The sequence below is a fragment of the Artibeus jamaicensis genome, unplaced genomic scaffold (genome assembly GCF_021234435.1).
Source record: "Artibeus jamaicensis isolate MK-2021 breed Jamaican fruit bat unplaced genomic scaffold, CSHL_Jam_final contig_64, whole genome shotgun sequence".
In the NCBI taxonomy this organism is placed as follows: domain Eukaryota; kingdom Metazoa; phylum Chordata; class Mammalia; order Chiroptera; family Phyllostomidae; genus Artibeus; species Artibeus jamaicensis.
In genome coordinates this window covers 267432-283250 of record NW_026521911.1, presented here as the reverse complement: position 1 = coordinate 283250, position 15819 = coordinate 267432, and the positions used below count along the sequence as shown (strand labels likewise).

General features: G+C 40.6%; 1 protein-coding gene across 1 annotated transcript; it reads left to right on the top strand.

Annotated features, from left to right (window-relative positions):
* The first annotated feature begins 7904 nt into the window (after positions 1–7904).
* On the top strand, positions 7905–8879 carry LOC119046920 (olfactory receptor 51G2). Its single transcript, XM_037135669.2, has one exon. The coding sequence runs from the start codon at positions 7926–7928 to the stop codon at positions 8877–8879; it is 954 nt and encodes a 317-aa protein (XP_036991564.1). The 5' UTR covers positions 7905–7925.
* Positions 8880–15819: the final 6940 nt, after the last annotated feature.

Below are 15819 nucleotides of genomic sequence, written 5' to 3'. Positions count from 1 at the left end.
TTCTACTTCCATTGATCATTTTTTCTCTCATCTCATACTTGAGAGACAATCTGCCATGAGCCATATTTGTTAGTTTTAAGGCAAAGAAAGCATCCAGAATGAGGCACTAGAAAGGCCAAAGAAAATATTTTATCAAAGAGATGTCTGTATTTCAACAAAACACAGAAATCCATTAAAATTATCTCTTTCCCTTTAAAGTTTGGATCGTGATAAGAACCTGCAAAATTTCTAAAATTTCAGTGAAAAAAGTGTTGCGTGATAGGTCTGAGAAGGCTTATATTGGGATGCAGACCATGGAGGACAATGATTGGTTTCTCGGTTGGAAGAATTACTTGGAAAACCTCAGGAATTGCTGCTAATGGGGTCAAGCAGCCAGAGCTGTCAGATGTCCCATCTCTGTTCTGCAGGACACACTGGGACCTGGAGTAGAATAAAGACTCAGGACATCCCACAGTGTAGCCTATTGCCTTTGTATTGTCCTCTCCATGCTGGAGAAAAAAGGAAGAGAGGTTGGCTGAAGTTGGCGAATTAAAAGCTCTCATCTTCTTAAAAAAAAACAACAACTGACTAACATTCTTCAAGACTCACAAGGTTGTAAAAACCAAGGAAAGACTAAGAAACTGTCACAAACCAGAAGAGACTAAGCAGACATGGGGAGGTACCCTGCATTGGATCCTGGACTGGAAAATAGACACTAGTAGAAAAACCGGTGAAATACAAATAAAATCTGGACTGTAGTTAGTAGTAATGTACTATTAGTAATTCCTCAGTTTTGACAAATGTACCATGTTTATGTTAACATTAAAGAAACTGGCTGAAGGACATACAGAAACTTTTTATAGTATCTTTGTAATTATATCTTCTGTAAATCTAAATTTATCCCCAAATAAGAAGTTTAGTCAATAAACCCCAAACTCTGACGACGAGTGGTGGGGAAGCATGGCATGTGGATGTGCAACCTAGAGGAGTCCAGGCAGACGACTGAAGCCTATTCTCAGTCTCCTATTGGAGTAGAAGGGGAGTCTGTATGCAGATTCTGTGAGGTTTCAAATCTTTTTCTGAGTGCTTTTATATTCTAATATAACTCTAACAATGATCTCATGAAATAACCATTATTCTCGGTTTACAAGTGAAGCATAAAGGCTCAAGGAGTTCAAGTAATTTGCTTATTATCACAGTTGGTGACAGATCAAGAAATAGATCTCAGCTTTCCTACGATGTCATGCTGGTGGATGATCTCCAAGGCTTAATACCAGGAGAAATGGAAATATTACTTAATCATTATAGGTTTATTTTCAACCACCTTCATCACCTGGGTATAGGCATGAAGTTAAAGAACTTCTCTCTGACATGCTTCCTACGTTTAAAGCATTCATGTGCAGCTCTTTGGCTACTTTGCTTGATTTCTCTTTGGCAGAATTTGGAAAGAGCTTTGGCTCATTCCTTTGAGAAATGAAAATGCCTCACTGCCTCTGTTGCTTCAGAAGGACAGAGTGTGTCCTAGTCACTAACCAACTTCTTGGTCCCCAGCTGCCTCCATCTGTCACCAGGCAATTTGTGGGGCTGACTCTTTGGGAAGAGCAGGTGCTCAGGACAGGGCACTTTAGTATTCTTCTGATAATTCTGTGAAAAGTTATCAGGATGTACTTATTGCCTGAAGCTTCCTTCCAAGTCCCAGATCTGCCTGGCTCAGCTCTCAGGGGATTCAGCAAGTTCAATTCTGAAAATCTCTTGGATTTGCACTCAGATCCCAGCAGACCTTTTATTTTTCTACCTCAACCAGGAGGATTATAAAATTCTGTTCTTTATTGACACAGCAAGAGATGCTTTTTACAAACAGAGGACTAGATGTGAGGAGACAACAGTTCTGGAGCTATGGTGAGTGTTGAAACCAGAGGGTCAAGGCCAGGCCTGCAGTCTAGAGACTGAACACTGAGGCCATGCACCGGTAGTGTACATCAGTGTTTCTAGGTCTGGGCAGCACCAAACACCTCTCCACACATCCCCACTTCATCCCTAAAACATAATAAAAGCTTCAAATACCAAGAAAACAGCTGGAGGTAAAAAGGGTCAGGGTTGTTTCTGGAGAGCTGGAGACCCTGCAGATTGTGACTTCCAAGTTATAGGGGTCTGGCCCGGGCAGATTTATACTGAGCAGAGCAGTATTAGAGCTGATGTTGGCTGGTGCATAACTGCATCATGGGTTTGGGGAAAACTTGGGTTCCCAGCTCTTGACAGTCTTTGCTAGGTTAAGGCTGCTGTGCCAGGGCCTATTTCTCTCTTGGCTCCAGATCTGGGGCTTCTTCAGCCCCAGGACTCAGCTGGCAAATCCAGAGGCTTATAGCCTAACATTCTCTTGAGTGCTGGAGACTGATGCTTGGTTGCCATGGAAATCTTCTTGTGGGCGAAGGGTCTCTAACTTTCTCTGAGCTTGTTCATTGCTCATAGCTTGGCCTTGAACCATTTGGGGACATACGTCCCTGATTATAGAAACACAGTTTTTTTCACTATATTCACAGTCTTCTAGAACCTGGATGAGTAAGATGGTAGAGGAGCAGAGAGTGTAGTTTTTAATTTTTCCCACACCCTTAGAAGTGTTTGTTTTGCACTGATCGTCTCTGTTGCTCTTTCTCTCTCTCTCCCCCACTCCTTCTCTATTTCTTTCTCATTTGTCTCTCAGGGGATTATTTCTTTTAAGAAAGTTCTTTTTCTTATGTTTTATTCCTACCTGAGGACACACTTATTGATTTTAGGGAGTGGGGAAGGGAGGGAGAGAGAGAAACACTGATGTGAGAGAGAAGCATTGATCAGTTGCTTGCCTCTTTCCCCCTACTGGGGACTGAATGGCAACCTAGGCATATGCCCTGACTGGGAATTGAACTCTCGAACTGTTGGTCTACAGGCTAGTGCTCCAACCAACTGAGACACACTGGCTAGGGCAGGAAAAATTTTTTCTTAAGTCATCAGTCTATAATTAAATTCAAGTACTATGCAGCAGAGGGTTGGTCAATAAACACATGGACCTCTTATAATCTTAGAAATTTTTCATGGGGAAGTTCAAGGATTGATATGTAGAACAGGTCAGGGAGGAGGTAGAAGTGGTAGATGAGATTGCATAAATCTGTAATTGTATTTCATCTTCTTTGGGGATGAAAATTTGCAGCATTAACAACCTTAATAATCATCGTAGCTAGCTGAAACCAGCAACATAACACAGTGGTGAAGAATGTGGGCTCTGGAGTCAGACTGCTTCTATTTGAGCTCTGGCTCCTCTACTTATTTCATGATCTTAAGCAAGTTATCCAACTGCTTGGTACCTTTGTTTTTCCATATACAACATGAAAATGATAATTGTACCCACCTCATAAAGTAGTAAATACTCAAAAAACAGTAATAGCTAATATTTATTAAGTGCTTATTATATGCCAGAGTTGTCCTAAGTGCTCTGCATGCACTCCTTTAATCTTTATACTGATATCAAGTGACATGTATTATTACTAAAGATTTTAGAGATGAGATTGCTGAGGAATGAACATACACATGAGTTTTGGAGTCAAATGGACTGTGCTTGGAGCTGGTCTTTTATGTTTTTGTTTTGTGTGTGTGTGTTTGTTTTAGAGAGAGAGAGGAAGGGAGAGAGAAAAGAGAAACATTGATTTATTGTTCCACTTATTTATGTATTCATTTGTTGATTCCTGTATGTGCCCTGACTGGGGATTGAACCTGCAACCTTGGCATATTGGGACAGTGCTCCAACCAACTGAGCTATCCCACCGGGTGAAGCTGGTCTCTTTTGCTTACTTATAATGTGGCCATTGACAGGTTTCCACACCTCTCAGACTCTATTTCCTCATCTGTAGAAAGGAATTGATGCCACTCACAAGCTTGGGAAGCAAGCTTTCTCACGTTCATACTATTCTGTGAGGTCAGCATTATCGCAACCCCTTTTTTCACATTACAAAAACACAAGGTTTTGGTGAACTCCTTGTCATCGCTGTAGCCATAGACTAGCAGGGGGTGGATGCAGTCTCCCTTGTACCAGACACTGCAGCATTCCTGGGTCTTGGCTGCAGGTGAGCTGTAGAAAGTAACTGGGCCATTGTATTTGGAGGATGAGTTACAGCCTACGTGGAAAGTTAGAAAAACTGAGAGTGATGGAGGTGGAAGCCTGGCTGGATTGATTCAAGGACTACTTTTAGCCAGTGACCTCACTCTGGTCTCAAACATCTGCATCTGCTTTATAGGGACACAAGGTTGGAGAAAGGGGAGAGGAAAAAAACCGGCTTTCAAATAATTATGATAGCAAAGGATCTAAGCGCCTCAAAGGGCCAGAATCACTGTTTCTTATATGAAGCAATTAAGCAAATAGCCTTTGTCTTTGGGCCAGCTTGGATTTAAATCCCAGATATGCCACTTAGCTTCCTGACCTTGGGAAAGTTACTTGACTCCATGAATCCTAATTTTTTTTATCATAAAATGGAAACATTTCACAAGGTTAGTGTATTAAGTAAGCAATATATGCAGACAGCATTTATAAAAGACAAATATGTTAATTTCTGCTTCTTACTATTATTTTGTGAGAAAATAAACTTAGGACCCTGAAGAAGTGTCAGAAAGCAAAGGACATGGAAAAGAGTTTTTAAAAAAAGATGCAGAAAGTGAACTGAACTCCAGCACAGTGACATAGAGATCTCTAACAACCATGGAGATAGGGAATGTCCAAGTGGCCAGCTGCCGGAGAAGGTATTTATTCAGGTGGGATTGTGGCATGTATTTGTCATTTCAGAAGCTTTGTAAAAAATGCTCTATGCTATGTGGAACGACAGTTAGTGCTCCTGTGCAGGCCCCAAGCTGTTATTTGTGTACAGACTAAGTTGTGCCCAGAAAAAAAGCCTTTCCGTTTGAGCTTGGCCTATCAGATAGTCCATGTCTTGACTGACAGTTTGGGAAAAGTTTCATAAGCTGCTTGCTAGCACATGGCCTTGAGAATCAGTGCTGAGCTGAGATCAGGAGCATTCACTTACCAGATATTTGGCTTGTAGCACATTATTCAACCTGAGATTCAGCTCCTTATTGTGAAGAGTGTAGGTAAGTGATCATTTCTATTCAGAATCTGGCACATAGTCGATAAGTGATAGGAGCTATTCTTTTTTTTTTTTTTCTCATCAAAATGTTCTCATTTATTCTATTACAGTTGTTCCAATTTATCCCCCTTGGCCCTCCTCTGCCCCGCCCACCCCCAGCTCCCATAGTCAATCCCCATACTGTAGTCCATGTCCATGGGTCATTTCTTTCTTTTTTTTTTTTTTTAAAATATTAAATTTTATTTAGTTACTTTTCAAGTACATTTTTTTTTCTCTTCCCCCCCCCGCCCAGTCTCCCCCCTCCCTCCCATTCCCCCCCCCCCCAGTCCTCATCTCTGTGTCTTTCATACTTGTTCCTCAAAATCCCTCCCCCCTTTTCCCCTTAAGTTCCCTTCCCTCTCCCCTCTGGTCGCTGCCCACTTGTTCTCTATTTCAGCGTCTTTGTTTTTATTCTGTTTGCTTGTTTGTTTTATTCTTTAGCTTCCTGTCAAAGGTGAGATCATATGGTATTTGTCCTTCAATGCCTGGCCTATTCTTCTCATCAGTGATCAGCATCAGATCCCGAGTGGTGGAATTATACACTTACATATTGGAACAAACAAGCACATTTTTTAAGGGTATTCCTGGTTTATGTGAGTTTTCTTTGCTATATGTCATTTTCTAGCACAGTGCTTGACACATAACAGAAAGTTGTTTTAGTTAGGTAGTGCTTGCAAAACAATTAAATCATATGTTCATTTCTTGAACAAACAGACTAAAGTTGAATGAAGGAAGGCAGATAGGTAAGAGTATATCCTACATGATTCTAATAAGCAAACTTAACCTGTGGTATTAGAAGTGAGGATGGTGGTTATCACTGAGAAGATGGGGTAACTGGAAGGTGTCACGGGAGGACACTGGGGGCTGAAAATATTTTGTTTCTGGATCTGGGTGCTTGTTACATGGGTGTGTTCACTTTGAGGAAATTCTTCAAGCTTTACACTTACAATATGTAGGCTTTTCTATGTATATTTTATATTTAAACAAAAAAGATATTTTAAGAATTATCAAATGTGGTAAACTTGGTGAGTAGAAGAATGTCTTATAAATGGTGCTTATAATGCTTAGGAGAGAGGTAACTGAGTGGGTTAGAAATGTAGGATGGACAAGGTCCTTCCCCTTATGCACCTGGTATAATGATCTCACTTAGACCTGATCCTGCGGCGTCAGGGACCGGTGAGAGTCATTAAACCAAATTGTGGTAGGAGACATCTTCCTGAAACATATTGTATCACTGTGTTTTCTCCCTAGGCATGTGTTCATTTAAATGTCTACCTTTGTTTTTTCTCAAGTATTCTGATCATGATTCTAATAAAAATTTGGCAATCGATTAGGATACATAAAGAGGGACAAAAATGACTGAAGTAGGGCAGTTAGGTGGCTGCAAACAATATCTAGGGGAATAATGATGATTTTGGCTGGGTTAGTTTCACTGGAATCTGAGAGGAGGGGATATTTAAAATACAGTTATTTTGGGAAATATGTTGCAGAGTGAAAAGAGATACTAGGTTTTTGTGTCTTTTTTTTTTTCTGGAGATTTCATGGATAACAAGAAAGGGTGCAAAATCTGACCGGTATTGGAAGGTGAACTTTGGGGAGAAAATGAGAGAATTACAGTTTGTGGTCCTGCAGGCCATTCAATTTACAATGCAAATCCTTAGTAGACAAATGGAGATGCAGTCCTGTTGCTGAGGAGAGAACCTGGGGAGACTGTGCAGCCTAACTCTGCCATGTGAACTTATGGAGGTAGATGAGCTTACATGATACATCTGGGCTCCTTGCTTAACATTATTAACCCCGGGCTTCTGGAGCTCTTGCTTCTTTGCCTGACTCCTCAGGTGTTTTCCTCCAGACCTGTCAACCTCACCCTTCTGCCCACAACTGAGGAGAGCTTCAAAGTCCTTGAGACTATCACAACATCTTTTATGGTAAGAGGGATGAAAAGGAGATATTTAAGACAAAAGTGCTTCCAAACTGAGTGTATGCTCACAGGACTGTCTCAGACGCAGAATCAGAAGAAAATGTGAAAGCTTTAAGCAGCCAATAAGATTGAGGTGGGGTTGGGGAAGAAAGAGTTTAACAAAAAATGAATGCATCTGGGTTTACCAGACTTAGCTTTGAAGAACTCTTGAGTACTTTTTCTAAGCGAACACATCCTCACAGGAGAGAAACTTTTGCCATTGAACACGTTCAAAGAGCTTGTTTTTGGCCCAAAAATGTCCAGAAAATAAATAAGGAAAGTGTTGGTTGCAGAACAGCAACCGAGTGAACACCAACCAGCCTCCACAGAGGTTTTGAAAATGTGTCATTTGTTTGAGTGTGGCCTTTCTGGTATATTTGTTAACATGTATGTCAGACTGTGGAAAATTTGCCTTTAAGAATAAATAGAAATGGAATCTATACTGCTCGTTCCTAACAGCACCTTAAATTTTAGCAAAAAATTATTCTCCTTTTTTTTTCATTATTTCATCTGAGAAGACACTTTGAAGATAGGCTATTGGGTATTGCTTAAATGAAAAAAAAAAAAAGCCAATAAGAAGACAGGTACTGAGAAGCTGATGCAATAAGCAGAGATCAAGTCATCAAATTGTTTCAGTGTTACTTATTCAAAGAGAATATTAAATTAGTCAGGAAATGGAGGGGAATGAAACTCCTAAAAGAAATGAAGGTTCTGTCCTGGCCTAAGAAAGGGTTGTGGGGAAGCTCTTCCTTTGCAGCCCACACTTAGGCACTTTACAAGTGATAATCAAATGAATGCATGCCTCTTACTCGTAGGGTGGACAACACCTTCCTGGAATCACTATGTTCTCCTGCAACACCAGCACTTCGGGTCATTCTACCTTCCTTCTCACTGGCTTTCCAGGCCTGGAAGCTTCTCATCATTGGGTTTCCATCCCTATCAACCTCATCTGTGTGTTTTCCATCCTGGGTAACAGTATCATCCTCTTCCTGATACGCACAGACCCAGCCTTACATGAACCCATGTACATCTTCCTATCCATGTTGGCAGCCTCTGACCTGGGCCTCTGTGCCTGCACCTTCCCAACTATGGTGCGACTCTTCTGGCTGGGTGCTCGTGAGCTGCACTTTGATCTCTGTGCAGCACAGATGTTCTTCATCCATGCCTTTACATATGTGGAGTCTGGTGTGCTGCTGGCCATGGCCTTTGATCGTTTTGTTGCCATCCGGGACCCTCTGCACTATGGCACAATTCTTACCCACTCAGCCATGGCCAAAGTGGGAGCTGCCATCTTGATGAGGGCTGTCCTGCTCAACCTCCCAGGACCCATCCTTTTGCGGCGTCTGCTCTTTCCCCAGATCAGTGTCCTCTCTCACTGCTACTGCCTGCACTGCGATCTTGTGGGACTTGCCTGCTCAGACACCCAGATTAACAGCTTGTTTGGCCTGGTCTCCATCCTCCTCTCATTGGGCCTTGACTCCTCCCTCATTGTGCTCTCCTACGCCCTGATCCTGCGGACTGTGCTGGGCATCGCATCACCTGGGGAGCGGCTCAAGGCCCTCAACACGTGTGTTTCACACCTGTGCATTGTTCTCATCTTTTATTTGCCCAAACTGGGGCTATCTGTGTTGCACCGAGTAGAGAAGCACAGCTACCCTGCTCTGGCAGTGCTCATGGCCAACCTGCACTTTTTGGTCCCACCCTTCATGAACCCCATTGTTTATTGTGTCAAGTCTAAACAGATCCGTCAGGGTGTCCTAAAGCGCTTCCAGGAGAAAAGGGTTGATGTTTCCTAGAACAGCGGAAGAGCCTAGGGACACATGACCCTGTGGGTCAAACCAGGTCTTGGGTTGAGGGAGAATGTTATGAACAGTTAATTTTGGGGGTTTTAAAATCATTTTTTGTTTTTAAATGATTAATGTTTTTAAATAATTCAGCTTTGTTGTGCCCTTTGTGTGGGTGGCACTATGAGATCCTATAATTATGTTTTTGGGGATGGACTGAGACCACTGGAAAGTATATCAAAGTATCACCTTGGTAATCTTCTTATCATTCTATCTGATTAGAGCTGAATGATTTCAGACATATATATTGTAATTTCTCCTTGTCAAGGGGTCTTAACGACACTAACTGGGAGAATGTGTGTACCTATCTTTTTGTGAAGGTACCTCTCTCTGCCCCCCATCCCTGAATTTTTTTCCCCCATTTCATTTCTAAGCCTAAGGAAGAACAATATTCTTATTATATATAAATAAGAATATTATGTGTAAATAGGCTATATTCACCTTAACACTGGCTGTATTTTTCCAAATTTAATATAAGCCAGCTCACATACCAAGAAGCAGAAGAGGGGAGTGGGTGTTTGGAAACTCATGGAGCCACACAGCATGTGCAGAATTTATCTAGCATTTATTTGAAGTTCAGGGAGTGGTAGTTTTCTCCTGGTTCTCTTCATGCGTGCCTTTATTTGTTCTTTTTTCTTTTTTTCAATTACAGTTTACATTCAATAGTATTTTTGTATTAGTTTCAGGAGTACAGCATGGTGGTTAGACAATCATACACTTTACATAGTGTTTCCCCTGATAGTTCCAGCACCCACCTGGCATCATACATAGTTATTATAATATTACTGACTATATTCTTTGTGCTGTACTTATATCCTTTGCTACTTTGTAACTGCTAATCTGTATTTCTCAACCCCTTCCTTTTTTCACCTGGTCCCCCAGCCTGCCTCCCTGTGTCTCTGTTTTGAGCTAGAGAGAAAGTTTAATACTGCCAAGCCTAGGAAAACTGTTCAGTATAACTTGTGGACAAAGCTTCAGTGGTAAGGGTGGAAGAGCCATTCACTTCCAACACAGGTTATCTGCTAGAATGTAAGCTCCATGAGGCCCAGGATTCAGGAACTATTTTGTTCACTGCTATATCCCCAGCTCCAAGAATGACATGTACCATAAACTAGGTGCTCAACATATTTTTAAATAAATGAGTAAAGAAGATAAAGGGGAAAGAATTCTTGACAGCTGATGCTAAGGGAGGGAGAGGCCTGGGAGATCTGAGTGTTTGAGGTCTGTGGGGATAGCAGGAAGTTGGTAAACTTCAGTGGAATGAGGTGTGGTTGGATCAGAAATTTTGGGAACAAGGTATGATTTATATGGTCAAGAAGTCTGTTTATAAGGGTTCAGCTTAGAGAGGAACTAAGTTATTTTGTGAATCATTTTCCGAAGCTACTTCCAAATTTCTAGGAAAAATTTTACCCAGAAACTGAAGTGTGTCTCACTTTATCACTAGCATTGCCCTTGGCCTGCTCCTAAAAAAAACTGTAACATTTCTTGAAGAATTGGAATAGGGATATTCCTGATAATATCCCTAATAGGTTTTTTTTTTCCTGTTAGATGTATGTACATTACCCACTGTAGCATGGATTCCAAGAACTCAGAATTCCATGTCTATTAGTAACTCCGAGGGTCTGAAGGTCACGGATCCTGCCCAAGAAACAAGGACAACAGGTGATAAGTTCAGAGTTACCATTTTAGAATATTGATCTAATAGTAGCCAAGCAAAGGTTTCAGTAAGTCTGATTTGATCAGCCACTTGGAAAAGGAGGTTATTAGAAAAGACAGCATGAGCTATGAGACATTTCTGCCTCAGGGCCCTAAAGCTTGGACTGAAACAAACGACTGTCTTATCCAGGTCCTGTCCACTTCGTGCATCACCCGAGTAACAAAAATGTTCTGATCAGGAGCCAGCATGTACATCTCACGGGGAGACATGATGATATTCAGGACCACAAGTAGTCTCAGGCAGCTAAAAATAAACAAACAAACAAACAAACAAGCTGAATATAGGCCCTGAGGTGGCAATTCTTCAGAGTGTTAGCAGAATTGAGCTTGGATATTAGACACCCAGTACATGTTTGTGGGGTCCTTTGGCTTTGTTGATTTCGCTTTTTCTCAAGAGCAGCTCTGAACTTGGATCCTTCTTCCACCCATAACTCCCACCACCTTATTGTTAGTCATTCCATGCCTGCACTGATGGCAAGAGGTCAAGGGGAAAGGATCAGGGGTCCATGTTTCTACAACTTTACCTTCAAGGTGCAGGCACCTCAGCACTTCCCATAATGCCTTTCTCTGCCCCACAGACCCAGTAACTAGTACCTAAGTCTAACTCAAGGGAGAGTCCTGAGATGGTCTCCAAAAAGCTTCACTACCAGTTCAGCCAGTTAAAAGATGATCAGGGTATGATAGCCAGTGGCTTTTAGATTTTGTCATTGGTTTTTTAAAAAGTCATGTAGATGAATCTAAAGCTCCTCTTAATCTTTAGGTTAATCAGACTGTCACTGACTCATGTAGACAAGCTGAGATAAGTAAAATCTGACCTCTGGCCTATACCAGCTGTGTGACCTTAAGTTAGTTTTTCATCTTCTCTGAACCTCCATTTCCTCAAGTTTATAAAGTGGGAATAATACCTACCTCGCAGAGATGTGGTAAATATTCAGTTACATAATGAATGTAGAGCACTGAATCCAGCAGTGGAGAACAAGTTTCAGGCATGTTTGGGCAGTTATTACATCAATCTCGTCTTTCTTATTCACTAAAGGCACCACAAAGGCATTGCTTTTGCTGACTTGTTTAACCTTAGCACTTTGCACGTGGCCTGGGATATTGTAAGTCCTTTATATATAAAAATAAATCAGTGAATAACGGAAAGACTAAACTCCTTGCAAATGGTAACTGCCATTAACTGTATAATGTTTATTGAGCTCAACAGATGAGAGCATTTATTATTATTATCATTACGTATTAGGTAGCTTTGTATTAGGTATTAATATCAGGTAGCTCTGATTTTTGAAGGGAAATGGCAAATGCTGGTTGGTTTGTTGTAAATGGAGAATTTTTGTGCACAATCACACTGCTCAATAACCCCTTGGCTTATTAATTCATAATTAGCCTCTATAGGTTTCTAGGTTCTAAAGGGGTGGTCTAAATCTGGTATAAAAGATATATAAGTACAGTCCTCAGTTAACTGGAGCGCTTGCTCTAAATCTGTGATATCCTAGATCTGGATGAGTCCTTAGTGACTGTACAATGAGTGGTTGACTAATTTTATACAGTTTTATATCAAGTAAAAAGTTTGTGATGATTCTTATGCTAGTCCTGGCTGCTAGCTTTCAAAGAATTTGTGGGGGATGGTTTAGACATGAGGAGGAGGAGGAGATGGAGGATGGAGAAAAGGGTTATAGAAACTAGAATGTATGTCTCAAATTCTTCAAAGCCATATCTTCCCAAGCGGATCAATCTACATTGTCCTTGGATTGGGCATGGGCAAATAATTTCCTAATAACCCTCTGTAAAGAGCTATTTTTGCCTTTTATGGAGGAGGAGAAGGAAGTCTACAGAGATTGACTTAGTATGCAATTGGTATGAATTTACTCAGAGTAATGTAAAGTTATGATTAATGCAAAATTATCCATGTTGTAAATTTTTGTAGATTAGAACAACATAAGGAAAATGGCCATTTAAGAGATATCCTTGTGAATTCTTTCCATCTCCTCCCATGGGCAGTGTGAAAGGATAATTTGAGGGGGATAGGAGAGAAATGGAGGTCAATGGCATACTGAAGGAGGAAAGAGCATGAAAGGGAGAGAGGACTCGCAAAGAAGAGCATTAACTGCCTTCCTGGACCTCACTATCATGTAGTGGGCCTTGCTGGGGAGTTGTCTTGCTCTTATCCTTGTATTAAGAAATGCTGCTAGTTTCTGTTGTTTTGTTCTGTTTTTAGAACTGTGCCAAGAAAAATATAGCAGCAATTTTCAAACATCTAAAATGTAGTGTACTTTTCAAATTTCAGTCTAATTCCAAGTACTCCTCAAACCTTGATGTATAAAGACTTAAAAGGCTATTGAGTGAATAAATAATGTTTCCATTATGACTAGAGCACTGAGAGTTTATATTTTCTTGTGATCAAATATTTGAATTATGGTTAGATCCACATTCTGAGGTTGTTCGAGTCTATATGAAGTAAAAGTCCACATTTAGTGGTAGATTACTTGACTTTGCTTTTTAAGAAAACATCTCACCAAGGATAGACTGAGTTTCTGTATTTCTAAAACTGTCAACTCTGTCAGGCAGTTTACATTTGTAAAGATGTAAATATTAATATTCACATATTTATTCTGATGTCAATACTTAGCACTTGATGAGTGAGCCATTCCTATGCACAAGACAATGAAAGGAATTCCTATAGCATTAATAGCTCTTACCTTGCAGACATTTATTATTATTTTTCTTTCTTCCTCAGGATAGCTTTTAAAATTGATCCATATTTACAAATATCATGAGATATGATTAACATACAAAAAGCTGTACATACCCAATGTATAAAACTTGATGACTTTGGAGATAAGAGCTACTCTATTTCATAGTGCCTGTAGTCAAAAATATAGTATTTTGTAATAAAAACTTTGCTAAGATGCAAACCTTATGTCGTGTCCTCTCTCTCTTCCCCTCTCTCTCTTTCACTGATGCATACACATACAATAATATTAAAAGGCAGAAGGAAACTTTTGGAGGTGATGACTATGGTTTTACAGGTCCCTTTTTTTTTTGTTGGCATTGTCTATTTGACATTTTTCGGAAAAAGTGAACCCTCTTCTGAAAGTACGTTTCAGTGAAAGTAGATTTGCAGCAATGCCTACTTGAGGCTTTTGTGTCTAGAGGGCACTGCTTTGGTCATCTTTACCCCTCGGTAGTGGAACACGCACAATCATACCTCCAAATGGCTTGATTTATTGTGGCTAGAATTAGGAAATAGCAGATTCCTAATATATAATCCAAATAGTACTGTAAGAGTGATGATACCAACATATAAAACATCAAATATAATCAGAAACAAATGGCAACATCTAGTCCATCCCCTTGCCTTCAGGTAGGATTGTATCTGTAATTAGCACCAGCTTCATCTTCAGCCCATAAAAGAGAAGGTGTGGTGCACACAGCCCATCAGAGATAGCTTCCAATTGATCTTTCAGTCCTGATCCTTCTCCTGCTATCCCATTTTTCTGCTCACCTACAACAAAACTCATGTCCACTAGTTGTTCCCTTGATAGTCTCTTATGTCTACGCCAATCAGATTTTTGTCCTTCATCACTCTGCTGGAATGGCTTTTGTCAAAGTTCCAATGTGCTAACTCTCCATTGCCAACTCCACTTGTTGATATTCCATCCACTGGTAGCCTTTGAAGCAATTGGTCATTCTCTTCACCTTGTAATACCTTATCACTTTTCCTCTAAGATATACTCTTGCTTTTCTCCAATATCTCTCTGGGTCTTTCATTCTCAGACTCCTGAACTGTTCCCTCACTGTACCAAATTGAGTTTGTTCAGCCTGGATCTGTGTACTTGTCCTGATGGCTATCTGGTCAGGCAGCCAGAGGGTCCTAGGAGTTGCTTGTGCTGTTCTTGAGGTTGCAGAGCCAAGTTGCTCCTGTCCCTGCTATTCCCATTTGTCCCAAGCTGCAGAGCTTGCTACAGAGGGTGCTCCCAGTCTCTCATGTTCCTAACACATCCTGACATCACAGCACGTGGTGCTTGGTAAAACACCATCATGTTTTTGCTGGAATTATTGCATGCCTTTTGGGTCTGGCTGAGGCTTCCCTGTTGCTTCTGAAGATTGAATTGTCATGGAACCTGCTTAGGCATTTACACATTTGCAACCTGGAAGTACAAGGGGATTAACTCACTATAGTATGACTTTAAGCAATGGAAGGTAAAGAGTAATCAGATAAATTATCTTTCTCCCCACACCTCCCATTATGGTCTGTGTGGAAATGAACCATTCAATAGAGCCCTTTAGAAGACATCTGGGATACTGAGCAATCAGTTCATGGCAAGGTTGGTGGCAGCTTAGTAATGCATTCCTTTCTTGCCTCACTTCTTTTCCCCCTTTCATTCCTAAAAAGATAGTACACTCTCCTAAAAAGATAATACAGTGTGTGCATGTATAGTTTTACCTCCATTTTTAAAGCAAACTCAACCTAAGAGAGTTGATAAAAGAAATGGCCCTTAAAAGTAAATTCTCAGGGTAGTATTATGTCAATGGATTGAACATGAGTCTGAAAATATCAGGGACCACGTTGTTGACAGTTTATGAAGTGATAATAATACATGTCTTACAGTGAGGTACATTTACTAAAAATTTCCCACTCTTAGTTGGAATGAGGTAAAGGTGAAAAGAAATGCTTGGATATAGATAGGCTGGAGTACTTGATTGGCATGAGGACATGATAATTTTAAGGATTGCATGTGGGTTGACTGATTTTTGATGGCACTGGTAGATAGCCTTGCAAAAATAAAATGACAGGGTTGTGCCATCCAACTAACTCAACTGACTTAAAACATGACGCAAAAGACAGAGGTCTTCCATGGTAGCTTTAAAGGAGATAGTAAATTCCTGTAGCCAGAGGACAGACTGCTGAAAATCAAGCCCAGGGTGGCAGGAATATAAAGAACACTGAATCAATTCAGGATCAATAGGTCATCTACGTCAAAGGAAATTCCCTGATGGAAAAAGTGTGGGGCCTTAAGACCAAGAAATGAAGCATTTTGGTGAATGTGTCTGAACTACTGGACCTTCAATATCTTCTGAATTTTTCAGGCTGGCTGAAGCACCTTCCTTACCTTGCCAGAAGAGAATTGTTTCTCTTTGCCTGAACCCAAGCAGATGCTTTGCAAGAACTTTC